Genomic DNA, 20,304 nt, shown 5'->3' on the forward strand with positions numbered 1-20,304 from the left:
CCCTAATATCGTCATCAGTGCTTTCTTTTGAGATGTCTTTTTTCCTGAGCAATGAACTCCAGAGGTCTGGATGAAGGGAAGGGCCAGAGGATTAATAGAAATATGAGGCAGGGAGGTAGGGAAGATGTGAACATGTAACAAGTGTACCCCATCCTGCTGTACGAAAAGAAGAAGAAAAGCCCCCTGGAAGAAGAGAAGAGTGTGAAAGGAGGGTTTGGACTTTCACTTCCACATAATGTACAGTTATTGAAGATATTTTGTTTTTGACAGGAAAGATAGGATGTAGATGGCAATACAGCTAATCACGAAATATTTAAACCTTTAGTGTTAAGAAGAGAAACATAGCATCTAGAGGTGGGAATTAAAAATTTTTTTAATGTGGGGTGCCTGGGTACCTCAGTCAGTTAAGCATCCAACTCTTGATCTCCGTTCAGGTCATGATCTCATGGTCATGGGATCGAGCCCCAGGTTAGGCTTTGCAGTGATAGCATGGAGCCTGCTTGGGATCCTCCCTCTCCATCCCCTTTCTCTCTCTCTCTCTCTCTCTCTCTAAATAAATAAATAAATAAATAAACTTTAAAAATGTTTTTAATGTAGAGACAGGTTTTAGACAGGTATACAGCATAAGACCCACAATCTTTTTCTTTGCTTTAAATGAGGTCCTGCTCCCTTAAAGTCATAGATCTGTATAAACGTCAGATATAGTGGACACAAAGTTTATCCTAAAAATTATAGTAGGGTGATAATAGGACTCTTGTCAAAAATGCTCCACCTACAACCCCCATTCCCACTACACTGGAGAGCTGAGATGTCCAAAAAAACTCTGCAACAGTGGAAATGTTATATATCTATGCTGCCTAATGTAGCAGCCACTAGCACATGTGACTGTTGACTTCTGTAATATAGCTAATGTGACTGAGGACTGAATTTTTACTTTTATGTAACTTTAATTAATTTACTATTCATTAGCCACATGTGTTGTGTAGTTACCATATTGGAAAACACAGATCTAAGCTATCTTCACCTGTCTACAAGATTTCCCTACCCTTGTGTGATCTTGGGATCACACAAATGTCAGGGGTAGAATTGACATTAGAATCAATTTTTTGGAAAAGGAATTCCTGTTATATTTTAGGGAGTGAAATGGAAATCTAGAAAATATAAGTGAAAAATGCATGGTCACTTGGCTACATTTCTAGAAGAGGCAGAATTAGAAGGAACATGACTACACAATAGTCTTGTCTGTTACGCAGTCTGATTCATCTACCCAAAAGGATTCATCCCAGTTCCAAATAACCTATATTTTACCTTCAAATTTTACTTAAGGGCTACTAATAAGTATAAATAATTCCTACCTCATATGATTATTAGGAGGAAATAATTTAAAAATGCCTGCAAACCACTTAGCCCAGTGCCTGGCAGAAAGGGAGCACTCACAAGTGGTGATTGTCAGAGATAGATAACATTATCACTTTTATTAAAGTGATCAAACTCTTCAAAATATATTTCACTTGTGATGTGGGGGTAATTCTCCAGCTTTACATGATTATATCAAGACATGACTTCTAAGCATTTTAAAATAGTTAGCTTTGAATGTCTAAGAATACTGCCAAAACGTTCTTTTTGTTGGAATAGTTATACTACTAAAGTATATAGAGTTTTAAATTTTTATGTGACTTTGTTTCCTAAACCTGATCCCTAAAAATGGTTATTCACTAACAAACGATTGTAATGCTGTCCAAAGTTGAAGTATCACCCATATAAAAATTTAAATTTCAGATAAAACTTGGTCAGCAATAAAATTACAAGGGATTTCTGTTGAAAAATAGAAAAGTTTAAAGATTAAGGCGAGAAATGCCTTTGTTCAAAATTTTGTGTTTTTTCCCAGACAGGATAGTGAATGTTATTGGAGCATAGGAATTCAAAGTATGCAGTATAAATATAAAATAAAAAGAGAAGAGAAAATAAGAAACAAGGCATCAGAAACAAGAAACAAAAGAGTCCTTTTATCAAAACCTCTGGGGGATTTATATTGCCTAAAATATTGAGGAGAAAATATTTTCCAGTCTTGCTTAGACTCCTATCAAATTAAGTCTGTTGAAAATTTCATTTTTACATCCTAATCCAATTTTAGGACAGCTTGTAGAAATGCAAAATAAGTATTTAACTTTGATACTGATCTAATTTCACTTCTCTTGTTTGCTTTCAAGAATGTGAAATTGATGCCAGCTCTTCCATGTGGGTTTATGTTTTCCTGGGGAACCTTCTTCGTGGAATTGGGGAAACTCCTATTCAGCCTCTAGGCATTGCCTACCTTGATGATTTTGCCAGTGAAGACAATTCTGCTTTCTATATTGGTAATGCCTACCCCATTCATCTTCTTGGGAAGCAGCATATCTGGTTTTCTCAACTCTATTCCAAACTCAGTGGAATAGAGTGTGCAATAGAGTTTGATACTTCATATCCAGTTCCTATATTTAGGTTCACACATATCTGAGGTCCACACTGAGGATTTGGATGATAAAGAAACTTGCATTAGAAGGACCTGTCACATTAGGGAAAGAACATCAGATTAAAAGAAAATAACTATAAGATCAACTGCAATCATGTACGACTTTGTACAAGTATCTTCATGGACTTCAGATTTCATAGGTTCTTTTTATTGGGTTAACTGTGCCACTGAAGCATTTAGTTATCATATGTGTGTGTGTGTGTGTGTGTGTGTGTGTGTGTGTGTATCTATACGTGTGTGTGTGTGTGTGTGTGTGTGTGTGTGTGTGTGTGTGTGTATCAGTATATATATCAGTAGCAGGTATGAATGGATAAAGAAAAACACAGAAAGTATGAGAACAAGGCCTGACACGAACCCATGTCTGGAACAGGCCCCATTGGATAGACCAGCAGCTAAAATCACACACACACAAAACAAAATATAGCAAAAGCAAACTCCAAGTCCAGATACATCTAAGCAGTATTGACTGAGTGCCTCTTATGTCTTAGAAACTAATTTTTTCTCTATTTCACACACCAGTCTTGGTTTTTTTTGGGTTCTGATCTTTGAGGGCCTGGCCTTCAAGGGACAGAAGGACGAGACTGAAATTCATTGGGAGGGGCTGTGGCTAGCTCCACAGTATAGTTCTTTGCTGGCTATGCACACAGAACTCCAGAGGGCTCTGATTATAGTCTGGCAGTCTGTAATTAAAAACAGGTTACCTGCTCTAATGGAAAACTCCAGCATAAATCAGAAACTAGAGTGGAAGTTGCTAGGCAATGACTCTGGAGACTAGAGGAAAGATTGCAAGCCAAGAGATGCAGCCATGTATCAAGGTGTCCCCTTCCTGCTCACTCTGTTCACCCTGTCTTCTCTTCTGAAAAGGATCTGTAACTGCCATTTACTCCTCCTATCAATTTAAATTAATTGTCAGGGATATGCGTGTATCAAGCTTTGTGGTAAAATGAAAGGCATATAGTAGATACTTTGCAAGGAAGAGTTATGTTTCTGGTAACCAGAAATGATGTCATTTATACAGTCTGCTCCACTTTCCTGTTACAGCTGCCTAGGCTGGTCATGGTTGCTCCAAAGAGCACCTTCCTGCCCTCCCAGGTCTAGCTCCACTTGCTGGCTGCATCCTGGGATATGCATAGTTACTACTCTCACACAGACTCTCTGAACACATGCACTTCTTCACTAAGGTGGAAGAAATCAAGTTTAATGTCAAAATGACTCTTATGCTTAACCAGCCACAAAAAAGTTTTGAAAGACTGTCAAAATAGTATAATTCTGATTTTATATCAGTGGGGAAAATCAAATCCTAACGAATAAAGTTTGCTCCATTTGGGGGAAGTTAACTTCTTCAGAGTCTTGGTGTCACTTCTTTACTAAGAAGTAATTAATGCCTTCCAAGTGTTCGTTCTTCTTCCAAAGCTGAGAAGGACTTACTTCCTGATTCAATAAGGTTGAAAAATTGACAAATTAAGCACTCTTAAGTGAAGAGTTGATGAAATATTTTTAGCTACTCACTGGATTTCACTCATATTTCTTGTTTAAAAATGTATTAATTTACAAAAGCAGAGAAATGCCCCCCCCCTTTTTTTGGTGCAGGGTGTGTGCAGACGGTTGCAATTATAGGACCAATCTTTGGCTTCCTGCTAGGCTCATTATGTGCCAAACTGTATGTTGACATTGGCTTCGTAAACTTAGGTAAGGAAGTTTATTTTTGTTTATTTATTTATCTTAGTTACTGCAATTTTTTAAATGCAGATGGTGTAAAAAATATCGGAGTCCCTTTTTATAAAATGACAGGATTATAATCTTTCCTAGAATGAAAATAATCCACTGAAAATTTGTTGTTGATATAATCACCACATACATTAATAAATGAAATATGAAAAATAGGCAGTGATTAGAACTGGACGACCTATGGTTTGTTATTCAGATGTATCCTTTTTCACTTCTGGTTTGCCAGTTCAAACACATTCCAGCATAGTTAAGACTAAAAACTGTGGCTTCTCGTTGGCTCTTGTTGGTTCAGGTGTATAAACATGACAGTCACATCGATTGATCATGTATTTTGTAGACTTGCCAGGAAGACTGAGAATTGAAAGTCTTTCGGCAACCAAAATTCATTCTTTACAAATCATTTTCAGGTGGAAGCATATTAGAGTGGGACTCCCTTACCCCCTGGGAGAGTAGTTATAGAGGGAATAAATGTCAGTACTCATCTTTCCATAAGTATTAATTTGTTTGTTTCCTTATGAGAGGTACCTCCTAGAAATGGGCATTACTTTTCTTTATTTTTTTTAAACTTTTTTAATGTTCATTTACTTGTGAGAGAGAGATTGAGACAGAGTACAAGTGGGGGAGGGGCAGAGAGAGAGGGAGACACAGAATCCAAAGCAGGCTCCAGGCTCTGAGTTGTCAGCACAGAGCCTGACATGGGGCTTGAACCCACGGACTGCAAGATCATGACCTGAGCCAAAGTCAGATGCTTACCTGATTGAGCCACCCAGGCACCCTTATTTTTCTTTCTTTTTAAAGAAGTTCAAGAAATCAGTTAAAAGCAAGAAAATAAGTTGCATTTTTAAAAATTCTGAAATTGCTTTTTGAAATCATTGTGTCTTAAAATTAAATGCAAAACTCTTGCACTAATTTTCCTTTTTTTATCAAATAAACTTCAAGATAAATTCCACAATTTTTATTTATTCATTCATTTACTCATTAACCTTATTAGTTTTATATCTATGTTAGGTGCTGTTCTACCACAAAATAGTGAACAAGATAGTAGATGAATTCCTTGAGTTCGTTAAAATCCTGTCATGGAAATTGGTACAGATAAGAAAGCATAGGTGTGATGAGTGGTACAGAGGGAAATTGTTCAGGGGAAGCAATGAAGATGCAGAGAACTAGTGTGAATGTTTTACCAAGTATGGTGTAGTGCCAATTGAGCCTAGTTGTCAAAGGGCATGTGTTTATTTTGTTGTTCTCATAGGGCACAGTGGAGGTAGACCAGTTATATGCTTTATGGGTTCTTTATATAGAAAAGAAAAAACACTTGATTTCATTCATCAATACTTAGCTTCTAGTCAAATAAAAAATGGTGTCAAAAGTAAAGTTTTTATAATGATTAAGATATTGACATTTTATTTACATATACAATTCTTGCTTCAGACCTTGAATAGCTCTGAAGTATTATTAACCATCATTTAATAAATAACATTCTGAGTGGTTTAGACCAGATTTTGACCAGAAGGTGTAGGATTTAGCTCTTTTTTTTAGTAAGAACTTAGACATTCAATTTGTGAGCCAGGTGAAAGTAGTGCTGATGTGGGGTGGCTGGCAGATTTTGAGCCCTCAGAATTCTCCCTCACATGTTTCTTTCCTCCTGCCATGGGCCCAAGCGTTCTTATGCAGAACCTCAGGGCAGAGTAGAGACCACTCTTGCAGTATTTAGAATCTATATTTCAAATCTAAGGAACAAAAGAAGAAAAGCATCATGTCCCAGAAACACCTTGTTCCCTTCAAAAAGCAAGATGATGATAATGTTCAGACTAGAAAGTTATCCTGCATGAATTATTAGGTATTTTATGATGTGATAGAGCTAACACTAGGATTTTGTTTTTTAAAAAAGAGGCTGATTTCAACACACCAGCTTTGCTGTACATGCTATTTAGCTATCCTCTCTCTCTTTCAGATCACATAACCATTACTCCCAAGGATCCTCAGTGGGTAGGTGCCTGGTGGCTGGGTTATCTAATAGCAGGAATTGTAAGTCTTCTTGCAGCTGTGCCTTTCTGGTGTTTACCAAAGAGTCTACCTAGACCCCGAAGTAGAGAGGATTCCAATTCTTCCTCTGAGAAATCCAAGTTTATTATGGATGATCGCACAGACTACCAAACACCCCATGGAGAAAAGTCAAAAATAATGGAAATGGCAAGAGGTGAGCCAGATTCTGCTTGATTTTGAAGCCCTTTCAGTTTTCCGTTGACACTCTATACGGGATCTATATATAATATCCCTCTCTCCCCATCATTTGTTCAGAAAAATTGAGAAACTGTCCAGGAAGCAGAATTGAAGATTACAAAGTCAGCTTTATTACTGGAGAGTGGATTAAAGAACATGACCCAAAGTTTTGGTAATATTTCTTGTTGACATTCCCACCCTTATACTGCTTCAGGTTAAACCTTGCAGTTGCCCCCATCTGGGTTTGCTGCTTCACATCAGTCCGGATGGACAGAAGAGAGTGAATCTTCAGAGCTTGTGGCTTTTTAACAGATGAGATTCAGCCATTTGACAAACATGTGTCAGTGCACGTTTCCCCCCAGTGATCAAGGGAATGAGTGTGGTGTGGGGCAAAAGGCTAGACATGTTAGAATGAATTCCTTCCACATGGAAAAGGGTGGCTGGCCATGAGGAAGATTGGTTCTTCTCAATTGGGCCCAGCAAGCAATATTTACATTTACAGAAAATCTTCACATTTCAAACTATGTGGCTGCATAATAGGAAGAAGGGGGAATGCCAAAGCTCATTTCTTACACTAAAGTTCATTGAATTAAGTGGAGGTAACTTGCATATTTCTTTCTCTGTGACCATGACCCAAGTTTGAAGAATAGAGACCACAAAACTGAAGTTCTTAATGTCCTGCCAATGACTTTCAGCTCTGGAGTGAGGGAGTATTCTCGTCCCTCTTTCCTTTTACCCATATCAGTTAGAGGAATCTATTCCTATCTGACTTATACCTCTAACTGTAATCTAAACTATATGCCTGTAGAAGCGAGTGCCTATGTCTCGATGTGAACCTGACAGATCTCAGTCTTGACTTGAGCCAGTGTTTAAAACCCATAGTGTGTGTGTGCCCCACACTGTACGTGTTCCTGATCGCTGTGACAGTGGGGCTCGGCCGTCTATGCCCTGTTGCCAAGGCTGTGTCTTCTGCCAGGTGTTACACTGACTTTAATTTCTCCATGTTACTTTTGTCTTACAGATTTTCTTCCATCACTAAAGAATATTTTTGGAAACCCACTGTACTTGTTATATTTGTGTGCAAGCACTGTTCAGTTCAACTCTTTATTTGGAATGGTAACCTATAAACCCAAGTACATTGAGCAACAGTATGGGCAGTCAGCCTCCAAGGCCAACTTCGTTATTGGTATGCTCACTTGTCCTTCATGCTTGCCAGTAGGTACTGTCAGCTGCATCTTTGTTAACTGTTAGCAATTTTAGAGAACACTATTCTCATATTTAGACTGAAAGTGATTTATGGCATTTTAGATACAAAGTTAAAAAGGTGAGTGAATAAAAATTTAGCAGAATGGAAAAAGATCCAGTGGGGAAAAAATATTTAGATAGTCTGTGGTATAACCTTTCAGCAAGAATTATTCACAACTGTAGATGAGTGACCTTGAGAATATTATATAAACCAAACATGCATTTTATTAGGAGGTTGTGATACTGGATATGTGTCTTTCAAGTATAGCCAAAACTTCATAACAGTGGCCACTTTACCTGAACAGTTTCTAGGACTTTAAAAAGTGAGTATTCAGACAGTTTAAAAGGTACTCATTGCAAAACAAAGTTTGTATTTGCTCAGAGTTAAAGGACTTTTCTGAGTCCTGGCATTCAGCTTATTTAAAAGGGCCATGTTTTTAGTACAGCAGGTCAGTCAAGAGTAAGAAAGCTATTCAGGGGCAAAGAAAAGCATGAAGAAATGAATGAAGAAGAAACAGAATCTACAAATACAAGAAGGTCCTGCTCCAAGTAATTGTGGATACTTTTAAAACCTAGATTAGCTCCTTTAGCCTATGAAGATGTTACTTAATGCTACTGTTTCAAGGCATAAATATATTTTATTCCATTGGATATATTCCTTTATGGTAGGAGACTCTAAAAATTTAAAAACATTTCTTCTTCATAAATATTTCAGGAATTGTTCTATGTATCTATCTCTGAAAGAGAGCTCTGAGCTCATTTCAGAATATGTAATTGTCCTGTAACCATCCTGGATAATTTAATCCAGATGCTAATTTAATTGACTCTGTTTAGACTATTCTGTTAAATTATAAATATTAAAGCTATGCCAGTGAACTTTTGCTTTCAACATGAATTGGTTTGAATTAAGTTAATCGTATTATTTAATTGTTGATCTGAGGAAACACTTTAGGTTTTTTTGCCCCCCTCCATGCCAATCAGTGCTTTATACTGACTTTAAAAAGAAGAGAAATGAAAGTTTAAGAGACATTCTTTTTATTTGATTTTTAAAATTTCCTTTATGTTTGTTGAGATATAACATACAAGCAACATTTAACACTGTAGCCCTAAATGGGTAGTGTAGCTGGATAAATGTTTATATGTAAATCTATATGGTAACCATAAACTAGAACATGTAGCCCATTTCAGAACCCCAGAGGCTCCCTCAAACCTCCTTTTACTGAGTACTCTTTCCTAAAGCTTATAAGTATTCTGAACTCTGCCATCCTAGATCAGTCTTACCTGTTTTTAAACTTTAAACGTAGTAGTATGTTATGCACTCTTTTGTATCTAGCTTATTTCGACTGAAATGAAATCTATGAGATTCATGTTGTGTATAGCAGTTTGATCTTTTTCATTGCTGTGTCATATCCTATCACATGAATATACTACAGTTTATTCATTTGATGGTTGGTGGGCATTTGGGTCATTTGTGTGTTTTTTTGCTGTTGACAATTAAAAATAACACTGCATGACTATCCTATATATATTTTGGTGGGTGTATACATACGTTTTTCTTGGTTGTATCTTGGAGCAGAATTGTTGGGTCATGTTTAGATCCAGTAAATATAACCAAAACGTTTCAGTAGGGTTGTGCAGATTTATCGTCATGCTAGTAGTGTAAGAGTGTTCCAGTCGCTCCATATCCGTATCACACTTAGTATTGTCAGTCTTTGTCATTGTAATCATTCTTATATGGTGTGGTGATATCTTATTGTAGTTTATTTGCATTTCACCAATAACTAATGATGTTGAGCACTTTTTCTGCAGGCTTGTTGGTCATTTCAACATTCTCTTTTGTTAAGTATGTTCAAATCGTCTATTTTTCTTGAGCTGTCAGTTTTTTCTTATAGACTTGTAGGGGTGGGTGCTTTTTTTCTGATATAGGTTCACAAATTGTGATACAAGTTATTGAATATATGTATTATAAATATTTTCTCACAGACTTCAGTTCTTCTTTTCACTCTCCTAATGGTGAGCTTCTTAATTTTAGTTAAGTCTACTTTCCAGTCTTTTTCTTTCTCATTAGTGCTATATGTTTTCATGAAAATGCCTTGCTAATATTTCTACCAGCAGCCTGTTTTTTTTTTGTTTTGTTTTTTTGTTTTGGTTTTTTTGTATAATGTGAAAAAGAAGGTCAAGGTTGATATATCAAATGGAAAATCTATCTTTCCCCCATGAGTTGTAATGAAGTGACATCTTTAAGTGTATGTTTGTTTATTATTATTCAGCATGTGCATAGCAGAGTTTGAGGGTATTTGATTTTGCTGTCAGTAGAATCATAAATACATTTTTATTTCAACTTAAAAACATTTCATAAGGGAAAATTAAGAGCATTTTTTTGGAGAAATGTGTTTATAATAGAAAACAAAATTATACATAATCTACTGGGTAGGTAATAAATACTTTTTGCTTATAAAATTATTTTTGTGAAAAACTAGCACAGATGAAAGAACTTGAAATTTTGAGAGATTCAATGGCCTGCCTAACTGCATACATACATTATGATGTAGCCAGGAATAGAATTATTTCCCCTGAGTTTCTGAGTTATATTTCCTCTCTGGACATAATTATTTTTGGAAAACTGACCAAAAAAATCTAATAATTCTATTTTAAATTCTGGGTGACTTATTTCTTTTAACCATAACCCTTCTCTGTACACTCAGATCGTCTCTGAGATCCAAACTCATCATCAGAATGTTTTGATTCATCTATCAAAGTTTGCCTAAAATTCTGATTCCTCATAGTTTCTAGCACATCATGTCTTCAGCTAATTCAAGTACTTTTGTGAGAGATAAGTAATAGTGTCTAATGATTTCAATCATTGTAGCTAGGATTCTTTCCTGAGTGCATTTTGGTTTCACATTAGTTAAGGGTCAGTGTGTAAGTTAGTGGACATCCTTAACACCTACTTTGATTATCTGTAGAATGGTAAAAATAAAAGCATCATTAGTTTAAAATAGCAATGAAATAAGACATATAGAATACATTGTAAATGTACATAGCTGTCATTCAGTAAATATTGTTTTTTCACTTTCTCTTCTTCTATTTCTCTCTTTCATTTTTTGAGGGGGTGGGGAGGCTACAAGGAATGATCCTTTGTGTGATAAAGTAAGGGAGAAGCACAAAAAAAGCACATTTCCCCTCTCCTCTCAGAGTAGGCATTTGACATGACATGGAGGAAATAATAAGCAGAAATTTTCCTATGTGTTCAAAGGCCAGTTGTAACAATGACGATTTATTTTTGCTATACATGTCTTTACATATTGGCCATATTTCTAAAATTTAGAAATAATATTTTCTCAGGTTAACTACTTTAATTTTGCAAAGAAAATCAAAGAAAAATAGGCAACAAAAATGTTTCAAATTCAGAGACTAGGAAGTATATGACAGAATAATGTTGCTTTTTCAAATGTGTAACTTTTTTTTCCCATTGCTGTCTCCACTGGAAAAAGTTTAGATAGTGTAATTTTTCTCCTTTTATTTTTTTAAGCTTCTCCTATCACTGTTGAGTTATATTAAAATGATCTTATGTTTTGTTTTCCTTCTTATTACACAGATTGCAATTAGTCATTTTTCTTAATTTCTTAAAGTTTTTAATTACATCAGACAGTTTCTAGTGGACGTGATGCATTGACATTGACTATCATTTTTTTTTTTAATTTTTTTTAACGTTTTATTTATTTTTGAGACCGGGAGAGACAGAGCATGAACAGGGGAGGGGCAGAGAGAGAGGGAGACACAGAATCGGAAGCAGGCTCCAGGCTCTGAGCCATCAGCCCAGAGTCGGACGCGGGGCTCGAACTCACGAACCTCAAGATCGTGACCTGAGCCGAAGTCGGACGCTTAACCGACTGAGCCACCTAGGCGCCCCGACATTGACTATCATTGATAACAGTGATTATCATTCTCAATTCTTGGAGATGTTACACAGACAAATATGAAAAAATTATGATAATTATTTGGGGAACGTTGCTTATACTAGAAAATATTAATTTATGTGGCTAAGTTAGCATAGCAAATTAAATATGTGTTAAGATGTGTTCTATATGTAGGTCAAGTTATTTTAAAAACCTGTGAGATAATGGAAAATAATCTTACTTTGTGAGGAAAAAATACTTTTATTATACTCAAGAAAGATGGCTAATTTTGCTTCTTTGTCTATACTAAATTGGCTATATGTGTGTGAAAAGTCCCGTAAATTTTTCCTTGTATTTCCCCCTGTAAAATTGAAATCTTAATATTTATATCTTCTAACATTAGAGTAATATAGTGAGGTCCATTACATATTACAGAATTTTACTTCACCAGAAGAGAAGCTCTAAAACATTCCAAAGTACTATTATTGTTATAGCCCATTACTATTCATCTTAATGGCTAAGCCTATCATATATTTGTATGAGAATCAGAGTTTCCAATTTATATTATAACTGTAGCTGACCATCTTAAAGCATTTTACACAACTCTAATAACTCTTGTTTGGGACAGTAACAAAGAACAAGGTCTTCAACGTGAATGAGTGTAGTGAAATAGCAGTAACAAATTTGCTCTTAAATTTCTCCTAGCTTTCCTGTTATTTGAGTAAATATATGAAATTCAAGATAAATGCATAAAAAATTGAAACAAATTGTGGATGCTAGTGTAAATTACAACTAATATTTCCACTTGGATATTTAGATGGTAAACGTTTTAAGATCAACACATTTTATGGTGTGAATAGCGAAGAAAGTGTGTAATGAAGAAATCAGAGTGAAATTTCTACCTCATTAAATGACTTTAAAGTGCCTGAAATCAAAGTAAAGAAACTTTGAGAGGCAAGTAGCACATTTCATTTAATGTTCAGGAAATTTGCTGTACACTCAATTTGGCCCAGCATAGATAGCTTACAGATCCTACGGAATTTGAAAGGGAGAATCAAGCTGACAGTATATTTGAAATGTACTACTACTATTTAACAGAATGATGTTAAAATTCCATTATCTTAAAATAGAGTAAACTATCCAGGAGAAATGTTATACTTGAATAAACTTAACTAAAGTTTGTCATTTAGCACCTTTTTAAGGAAAATTACAAGAAGCACAGTATATGATGGTGAGCACAGTTCTTGCCTTGAAGGTGAGATTGGAGGGGAAGGGGTGCAAACCAGGCAAGCTAACAGGTAATTGTGATAAGGATCAAGACTGCTGCCTATGAGACTCAGTAGAAGGGCCACAGGCAGAGGGAGGAAAGGAGATTCTGATGATCAACTTGAGTACCCTGATGCTAGATACGTCCCTGAAGGCACCATATGGCTGGCAGATGCTGTGATAAATCTCTAATGAGGAGAAGCCCAGAGTACTCTGGGAAAACAAACCTAATCTTGGAGTTAGAGAAAAATTCTCTAGCACAAGGTGCCAATACCTAAATCAAGAGCAAAAGGATAAGGAGGTGTTAAAAGACAAAAATATGGGAACTGGGGTGGAGTTTTGAAAGAACATTGTATCAGATGAAGCAGATATCTCTTTAAGAAAGGCCTGGAGGCAAGAGAACACATAAAACTTTCTGGAAGTTTTAAGAGAACACAAGCCTCTTAAAGGAGGTCAGTCAAGAGAGGATATCCCTGATATTTAACATTCTGTACTGTGGGAACAATGCAATTAGCATAATCCTATTTTGGTTCTCAGGCTCTTCTATGCCAGGTCAGGGTAGGGAAAAGTCAGTGGAAACCAACAGAGCATGAAGCTACAAAACAAAGGGTGTCCTTTGTGCTGTAATGCCTTATGTCCCAGGTTTGATTGGTACCTTACAAAACAAATGAAATTCTAAGCACGTTCTCTGAAGGTCTCAATTTAGAGTCTATTTTTCAGATGATATTTTTAAAAAATGTTTATTTATTTACTTTTAGAGAGACAGAGCACATGCAAGTGGTGGGGTAGAGGCAGAGAGAGGAGAGAGAATCCCAAGTAGGCTCTGCACTGGCAGGGGAAGCCCAACATGGGCTCAATCTCACTGTGAGATCATGACCTGAGCCAAAATCAAGTCGGATGGTTACCGGACTGAGCTACCCAGGCGTCTGCAGAAGATATATTTTTTTTTATAAACTACTTTTGGAGGGATAGAATTGAAAGAGAGAGTGGACTCTGCCCTTTTTCTGTAAGTCTTGGATCTATGAGAGGGTGATTCAAAGTCAAGAACTATGAATATGTGTGTGTAAAAATAGGGACTTAAATGATACACATCAAATCCATGGCAGTGCTTAGTTCTTAAGAAGGAAGATGGAATCTGGAACAGAGAAAGAATGTGTTTTATATATCTTCATATTTAAAAATCAGAAAAATTGGGAGAAAATATTAGCATTTAATTTGAGTCATGAGAACTCAAGTTTGTTATATTATCTCCCATTATCTTCTCTCTTTTTTAAAGTAAATAATAATCAGTTTCCTCTTAGTTGATGTTTGGCTCTTTAGGGGCCCATATACATTCATCTCTGCCACTTTTCATAGCCACAAACCTCAGTTTAGTTGAGAAAGCAAAAACTATCACCTCCTCTTTTTTTTATTTCACTAATTTTGTGATTATGCCCCCTTCGAGGTGTGTTGATTTCTAATATGACCATATTAATGTTACCGTTCCAATTTAAAAATCCAACCAAGTCATCAAAGAGCCTCTTTCCCCACCTTTTCTAATACAGACATGTTCCAATCTACCCACCCATCCCATTATTTTCATCTTTGTGAATCTGATAGCTTGAAATGCTAATAATAACTTAATTGAATGATATTTTTGTGCCATATATTGTGCTAGGAAGTTTCGATGTTATTCAGTCACCTCAGCACTATTTGCTCCATATTATAGGTAAGGAGACAGATTTATAGAAATTCAGAGTATCACCTGCAGTTGCACAACTATTAAGATGTGTGGCTGAGATCCAAACCCAGGCAGTTAGGTCTTCAGAGTCCAAGCTCTCAACCACTTTGTTAGACCTCTTCCTGGTATTGTTTTAAAATTACATTTATTTGATTACTAGTGAGGCTGCACATTTGTTTATCAAAAATCCTGTCTCCCAAATGCTTAGAAGGAGAGACAGTATAACGTAGTGATTAAAAGCAGGGGATTTAACATTAGATTCTATCTTGTCAAATCTGGTTTTAACACTTACTAACCATGACCATAAGTAAATTGCTGTCTGAAGTGAAATTAACAATATAGCTACCTAGAGTTGTGGTAAAGGGTAAATGTGAGAGATATATCAGATGCTTACCTGAGTGGCTGGTACATCATAAGCAAATAATAAATATAAAAGTAGTCTATTAATACATTGTTATTGTTGTTTTTTTGTGGTGGTTGTTAAGGATACCAAACTAAGCGGACAAGAGTGTAAATAAAAATAAATTTTGTTTGGGCCAGAAAAAAGAACGAACACTGTTTCTTTGTTCCCTAAATTCCACGTGCCTATTAGTCTTTTACACATAACCTTAAAGAACATTAACTTCACCCAGTTGCCCCTTGATTGAACATGTCAATCCTGGGATTAGACCAGAAAGACATTGACTCATTGACTAACTCATTGTTTATTGATTTTGGACTCTGTGCTAGACACTGTTTTAGGCAGACCTCTGAGACTCTGTTGGGCTATCCTTAATCTATAACCTAGACATTCATCAAAATCTCTTGATATGTCAATAGACAATAGTGAATGAATATTTCTATAACTTAAAATGACCAACTAGTCTAATAATTTGTCAGGAAGTATTATAATTTTGTATAATCCCTTAGAAAGTTTATGTCAGTGTACTCAGATTTCTTTTAGAGATTCACAAAATGACATATATATTTTTTATTCCTCAGGGCTCATCAATATACCTGCAGTGGCCCTTGGAATATTCTCTGGGGGAATAGTTATGAAAAAATTCAGAATCAGTCTGTATGGAGCCGCAAAACTCTACTTGGGATCATCTGTTCTTGGGTACCTCCTATTCCTTTCCCTGTTTGCACTGGGCTGTGAAAATTCTGATGTGGCAGGACTAACTATTTCCTACCAAGGGTATGTTCACTCATTAAGTTATCTGAGGACATTGGCTTGTTTAATCAAATTATTGATAGAATTTCAAAATAAGATAATTTGATTTTAAGCATCCTAACTATGAGAAGGAAATTATTGTTTTATTGTGAAATAGCTGACTGTACTTTGACATGGAAACTGTTATTGTCACCAAAATCTGTCATCTCCTTTGAATTTGGTTGTCTAAGAGAAATTATTAAAAATACTAAATCTACATCTTACTTTAGGGAAGCAACCTAATAGTGGAAAATACAGACCTTGAATTTTGCCTCTGCCCATTATTAATGAAGTGACATTGTATAGATCATTTAATCTAATCAAGTCTCAAATTTTTAAATAAGAATTATAGCTACCTTATAAAATTTTGTAAGCCTTAAGCAAGATAATATACACGGAAGTGATTAGTACTTGCCTGGCACAAAATCAATGCGCCATTTGTAAACAATTTTTTTTTCTTTGAACACTTGGATAACTGGAAAGGTCTCTGTGACACTTTTTGTTCTCTCTGTTATACTCAAATCATGTGAGGTTTCAGGAAAGAATGCTATTCCTCAGCCCAGTAACCCACACAACAGCTCTCTTTAGCTCTTTGCAGTTGGTCAAGGGAATATTTATTATGCTCTCAAACCTATGCCATCTTATGTAAGGTAGATGATTAATTTTCTTAGTTTCCAGGGTCTATCACTCCTAATACAAAGCTCGATCTTGAAGAAACTACTCTGTCTTTTCCTTTCAAGAGTCCTTGATATCACTCTACCTCTGAAAAAGAGTTCCCAGAGGTAGCTCTCTTCATTCTTCCACCTAACTATGCATTTTCTATTAAAAAAAAAGTTATTAGGCCGCTACTATGTGCCAAGCCTATCACTGTGACTGCACTGTCTGACTGCCTAAAACTCTGCTGATCTAATGTTCTGTCTTCTGCTAGTTCAGGTGCCTCTTATTTACTGCTTGCTCTCCAGCTTTCTTCCTATACCTCCTTCCAAGCTCACCTATCTGTCTTGTTTCCATATTCCAGTCTCCAGCACCTTCATTAACCTGGTTTCTCCTGCTGTTAAGTGAACATCAACTATACTTTTCACCATCTAAAATGTCCAGGAAAATTAGTGACTGCCAAGTTTATATAACATTGCTCCTGGGAGTTACCACAGTAATGTTAGACTTAACTGAGTGTAGCATTGACTTGGTAATAGTCAGCAGTGTAGATTAAGGACATTAATTGTCAATAGGACTTGCAAGAAGATTCTAAAGAGAGTAGAAGCTCTGTGTTATCTTTAACTGTCCCTATAATCCTAATGGTAGATGGACAGTGGTAAAGTACTTTGTATTTTGCAATTTACAAAACAGCATAACTTTCATTATCTCACTTGTATCCTCAGAGCATCTTTATGAGGTAAGTTTTGTTATCCTCGTTTAAAGGAAAATGTGTTTAGAAAGGTCAATTATCTCGTCAACATATAATATTCTGTCTACCACATCATGCTGTCTTGAAGCCAGAAGCAAACACATAGACAGTCACTAACTTTTGAAGTTCAAATTAAAAGTATACCCACAAAATAAATGATTAAATATTTTTAAACAAAGAAAAGATAATATAGTCATTGCATGAGTACTAGCCCTTGAAAGCAGTCACCTTGAAAGACAATAACTACATTGCAATAATGCTATCATTGTTAAAACATTCTAAAACTCCTCTTTTGCAATTTGCTTTCCATATATTTCAGAATATTCTCAGTAATGGCAAAGATTTAACCTTACAAGTAGCTTTGCTATTGGAAGCTGCCAAAAGCAATGGCAGCATACCATGAAAAAGCTCTTCCATCCAGCATGACTATTTTGAAAGAAAAATCTCATTCAAGTATAAGCATTCTGACTTATTTGATTAAACTTATCTTAAAATTTTAAATAACAACACTGTAAGCACATCCTTTGTAAAATATGCAACTAATTTCCACTACAAGATTGTCCTAGATGATAAATGTAACTTACATTTAGTAGATAACATGATTGGCCTTATAAGATACAACATGCTCCCCAGGGATTATCCTCAGTTGCTTTGTTCCACAAGGCTGTTTTGATTCTGGACACTCAACAGGAACCTTGTAGACAGCTTTAGATGTGGTAATGGAAGAAACTTTTCTTCTGTAATATTGAGAGTAAGTTTGATGTTATACCAGAATTTGGAATCCAGAGGCTTGGAAGAGTTCTCATTCTGAAGTTTGTCACTAATAAACATTGTGAAATTGAGCCAATAATTTGCCCACTTTGGACCTGACTTTCCTGATCTACCAAATGAGAAGTTGACCTAGATCTCCCCCAAAACTCTTTCAGCACCAGACTTCTGAGACCTTATTCCTACAATATCCATAGTGGCCTCATTCTAAGCTTTCAAGGCATTTATTTATACTGTTAGATATTACCAACAGTCTCAATTAATTTAACGATTAGCGCCTTATCGAATAGAATAGTTGAAATATTCCTACAAGATTTCTCAGGAAGCCTGCTTATACCCTTTTATTCTGTCCGAAGACATCTCAGAGGCTTTCGTTTTTATGTTTGAGGTAACCACATGCATAGGAGTTCTACCAGATGGAATATTCCATCAGTTACAAAATTATAATTGCAATCATTATATGAAATACCTCTTAGAAGGAGGGGCCAAAATGACTGATTTTTCCCCTCCAAAATAGAATAGCATTTTACTTCAACTTACCAGAAATCTCGTTTCCTAACAGAATATATCCCAAATTGTTCTTAGTACTGGAGATACAGGAGTTAATAGAAACAAACAGTTCCTGCCCCCACTCAGTATACATGATAGTGTATGTGGGGTTTTTGTTGTTGTTGTTTTGGTTTTAAGTCTCTCAAATATTTCAGGGAAAAAATGAGAGGAGAATAAGCAAATAAATTCAAAACAAGAGAGAAAAAGCAAAGAATGATGGAGTGCCAAGGGATGAAAAATAAGGTACAGGTAGAAGAGAAATACCATTGCATAAGTACCCCCTTAGAAGAATAAAGGAATATGAAAAGAGCAAGGAGAATAAGAGTAGAAGGGTTAGGTAATACAGGTGAGAGGAAGAAATAGATATGAAAGAGAATGAATACTGGGAGAGTTAAAAGGGGAATGTAAGACAGAATGACAGGGAGAGAAAAGAGAGAAGACAATCAAAATTATGTAAAGGGAGCGATTAAAACAAAAAGCCAGCTCCTTAAGGGCATATATTCTCATTCATATTTGTAACTCTCTTCTCTCTTCCCCAAGCTAGCACTTAGAAGGCTTCCACAAAATTTTTGAACACATGAACAAATGAATGGGTAAGTCATTGAAAAAGCATGTGCAAGAGAGTTAGAAAGAATGCCTTAAGATATGGACAAGCTACGTAGTGTGGGAGATTATGAGAGAGAGAAAGAGAGAGAGAAAAGTTAGATGAACTGGCAATACATTTATTAGACAGGCAAATAGGATATGTAGCTCTCCAAACCAAGGTCTGTTGAAATAATGTTGACTGCTTGATTGTTTTTTTTTCTTTCACCACACCATCAGCAATGTCCATTCTACTGATGCCTAGACAACAATTCTGAAGGAAATTTACACACATGCACGCATGTACATGCATACACTACTTGCAGTGCATTTCAGTAATGTCATAAATCACTCTAAAAGTTTATTTCTTTTCTGCCTTGTTAGCCATCTTCCTACATCTTTGCATAGGAATATATTAGAAGGTCCTAGACACTGTCAATTTTAGTAAAAACCATAAACCCAGAACTGGATATTATGTGAAGTTGTAAACTTCTAAAGATAACTTTCAAGAGAAAGCTGCTTAAAAGTAGACTCACATCTAATCATCAGAAGCTGGCATTTCCGATGACAGTTGTGTTTCCAAAAGGCAAACTCTGTTGGCAGTGCCATTTATATCACTCAAGAACATTGATTTTTGAAAATATTAGGGTGCTGCCTGCTTAAGAGGTAATATTTTATACTGTTACATTTCTTTTCAGAACCAAACCTGTCTCTTATCATGAACGAGCTCTCTTTTCAGATTGCAACTCAAGATGCAAATGTTCAGAGACAAAATGGGAACCTGTGTGTGGCGACAATGGAATCACATATGCATCGGCATGTCTCGCTGGCTGTCAGACCTCCACCAGGAATGGACAAACTATGGTAAGAAAGCCCTAATGTGTGTGCCTGTGAGGCCTGCGACAATACATAACCACACAGCTCTGCAGGGGCTCAGGGACAAACCCAGCAGCAGACTGCACTTATAGCAGACCTGGCTCTTACTCTACCCTTGTTCTTTTGTATGGAGACAGGAAACATCACCATTGGTGGTGGACTAGAGTTGTTGAAAGAATTAGGATAAGAATTAGAATCATGAGACATGTTGGAAGAGCCTTGCAATGATGTAGGCTAGTTCTCTCATTTTGCTTATGAGGAATCTTAGCCTCAAATGAGAAAGTCTCGGTCATAAGATCATATGATAAGGTCTGCATTGGGATCCATGTTTCCTGACCTCAA

The 20,304-nt window shown here is 36.1% G+C and overlaps 2 protein-coding genes and 1 long non-coding RNA gene across 9 annotated transcripts in view; 2 read left to right on the top strand and 1 right to left on the bottom strand.

The window, feature by feature from the left end:
- The window catches only part of LOC132694644 (uncharacterized), a 63,797-nt gene extending 45,659 nt beyond the window's left edge, over window positions 1-18,138 (bottom strand). Inside the window, exon 1 of the long non-coding RNA XR_009617413.3 lies at window positions 17,772-18,138. This is a non-coding gene — a long non-coding RNA (uncharacterized LOC132694644). The remainder of the gene's footprint in view (window positions 1-17,771) is intronic.
- The window catches only part of SLCO1B3 (solute carrier organic anion transporter family member 1B3), a 207,528-nt gene that overhangs the window by 81,769 nt on the left and 105,455 nt on the right, over window positions 1-20,304 (top strand). The gene's annotated exons all lie outside the window — the stretch shown is intronic.
- SLCO1C1 (solute carrier organic anion transporter family member 1C1) overlaps window positions 1-20,304 on the top strand; it is a 70,760-nt gene that overhangs the window by 39,981 nt on the left and 10,475 nt on the right. For 5 of the 7 annotated variants that reach the window (XM_078450050.2, XM_060658217.3, XM_081796120.1 and 2 more), the window contains 6 exons: window positions 2,211-2,357; window positions 4,103-4,201; window positions 6,192-6,437; window positions 7,482-7,646; window positions 15,572-15,767; window positions 19,785-19,950. In XM_078450050.2, the coding sequence (XP_078306176.1) occupies window positions 2,211-2,357; window positions 4,103-4,201; window positions 6,192-6,437; window positions 7,482-7,646; window positions 15,572-15,767; window positions 19,785-19,950 (1,019 nt within the window). The remainder of the gene's footprint in view (window positions 1-2,210; window positions 2,358-4,102; window positions 4,202-6,191; window positions 6,438-7,481; window positions 7,647-15,571; window positions 15,768-19,784; window positions 19,951-20,304) is intronic. The other 2 variants (XM_078450051.2, XM_078450052.2) reach the window with 2 other exon arrangements.

This window comes from Panthera onca, chromosome B4 (assembly GCF_046562875.1).
Source record: "Panthera onca isolate mPanOnc1 chromosome B4, mPanOnc1 haplotype 2, whole genome shotgun sequence".
NCBI lineage: Eukaryota > Metazoa > Chordata > Mammalia > Carnivora > Felidae > Panthera > Panthera onca.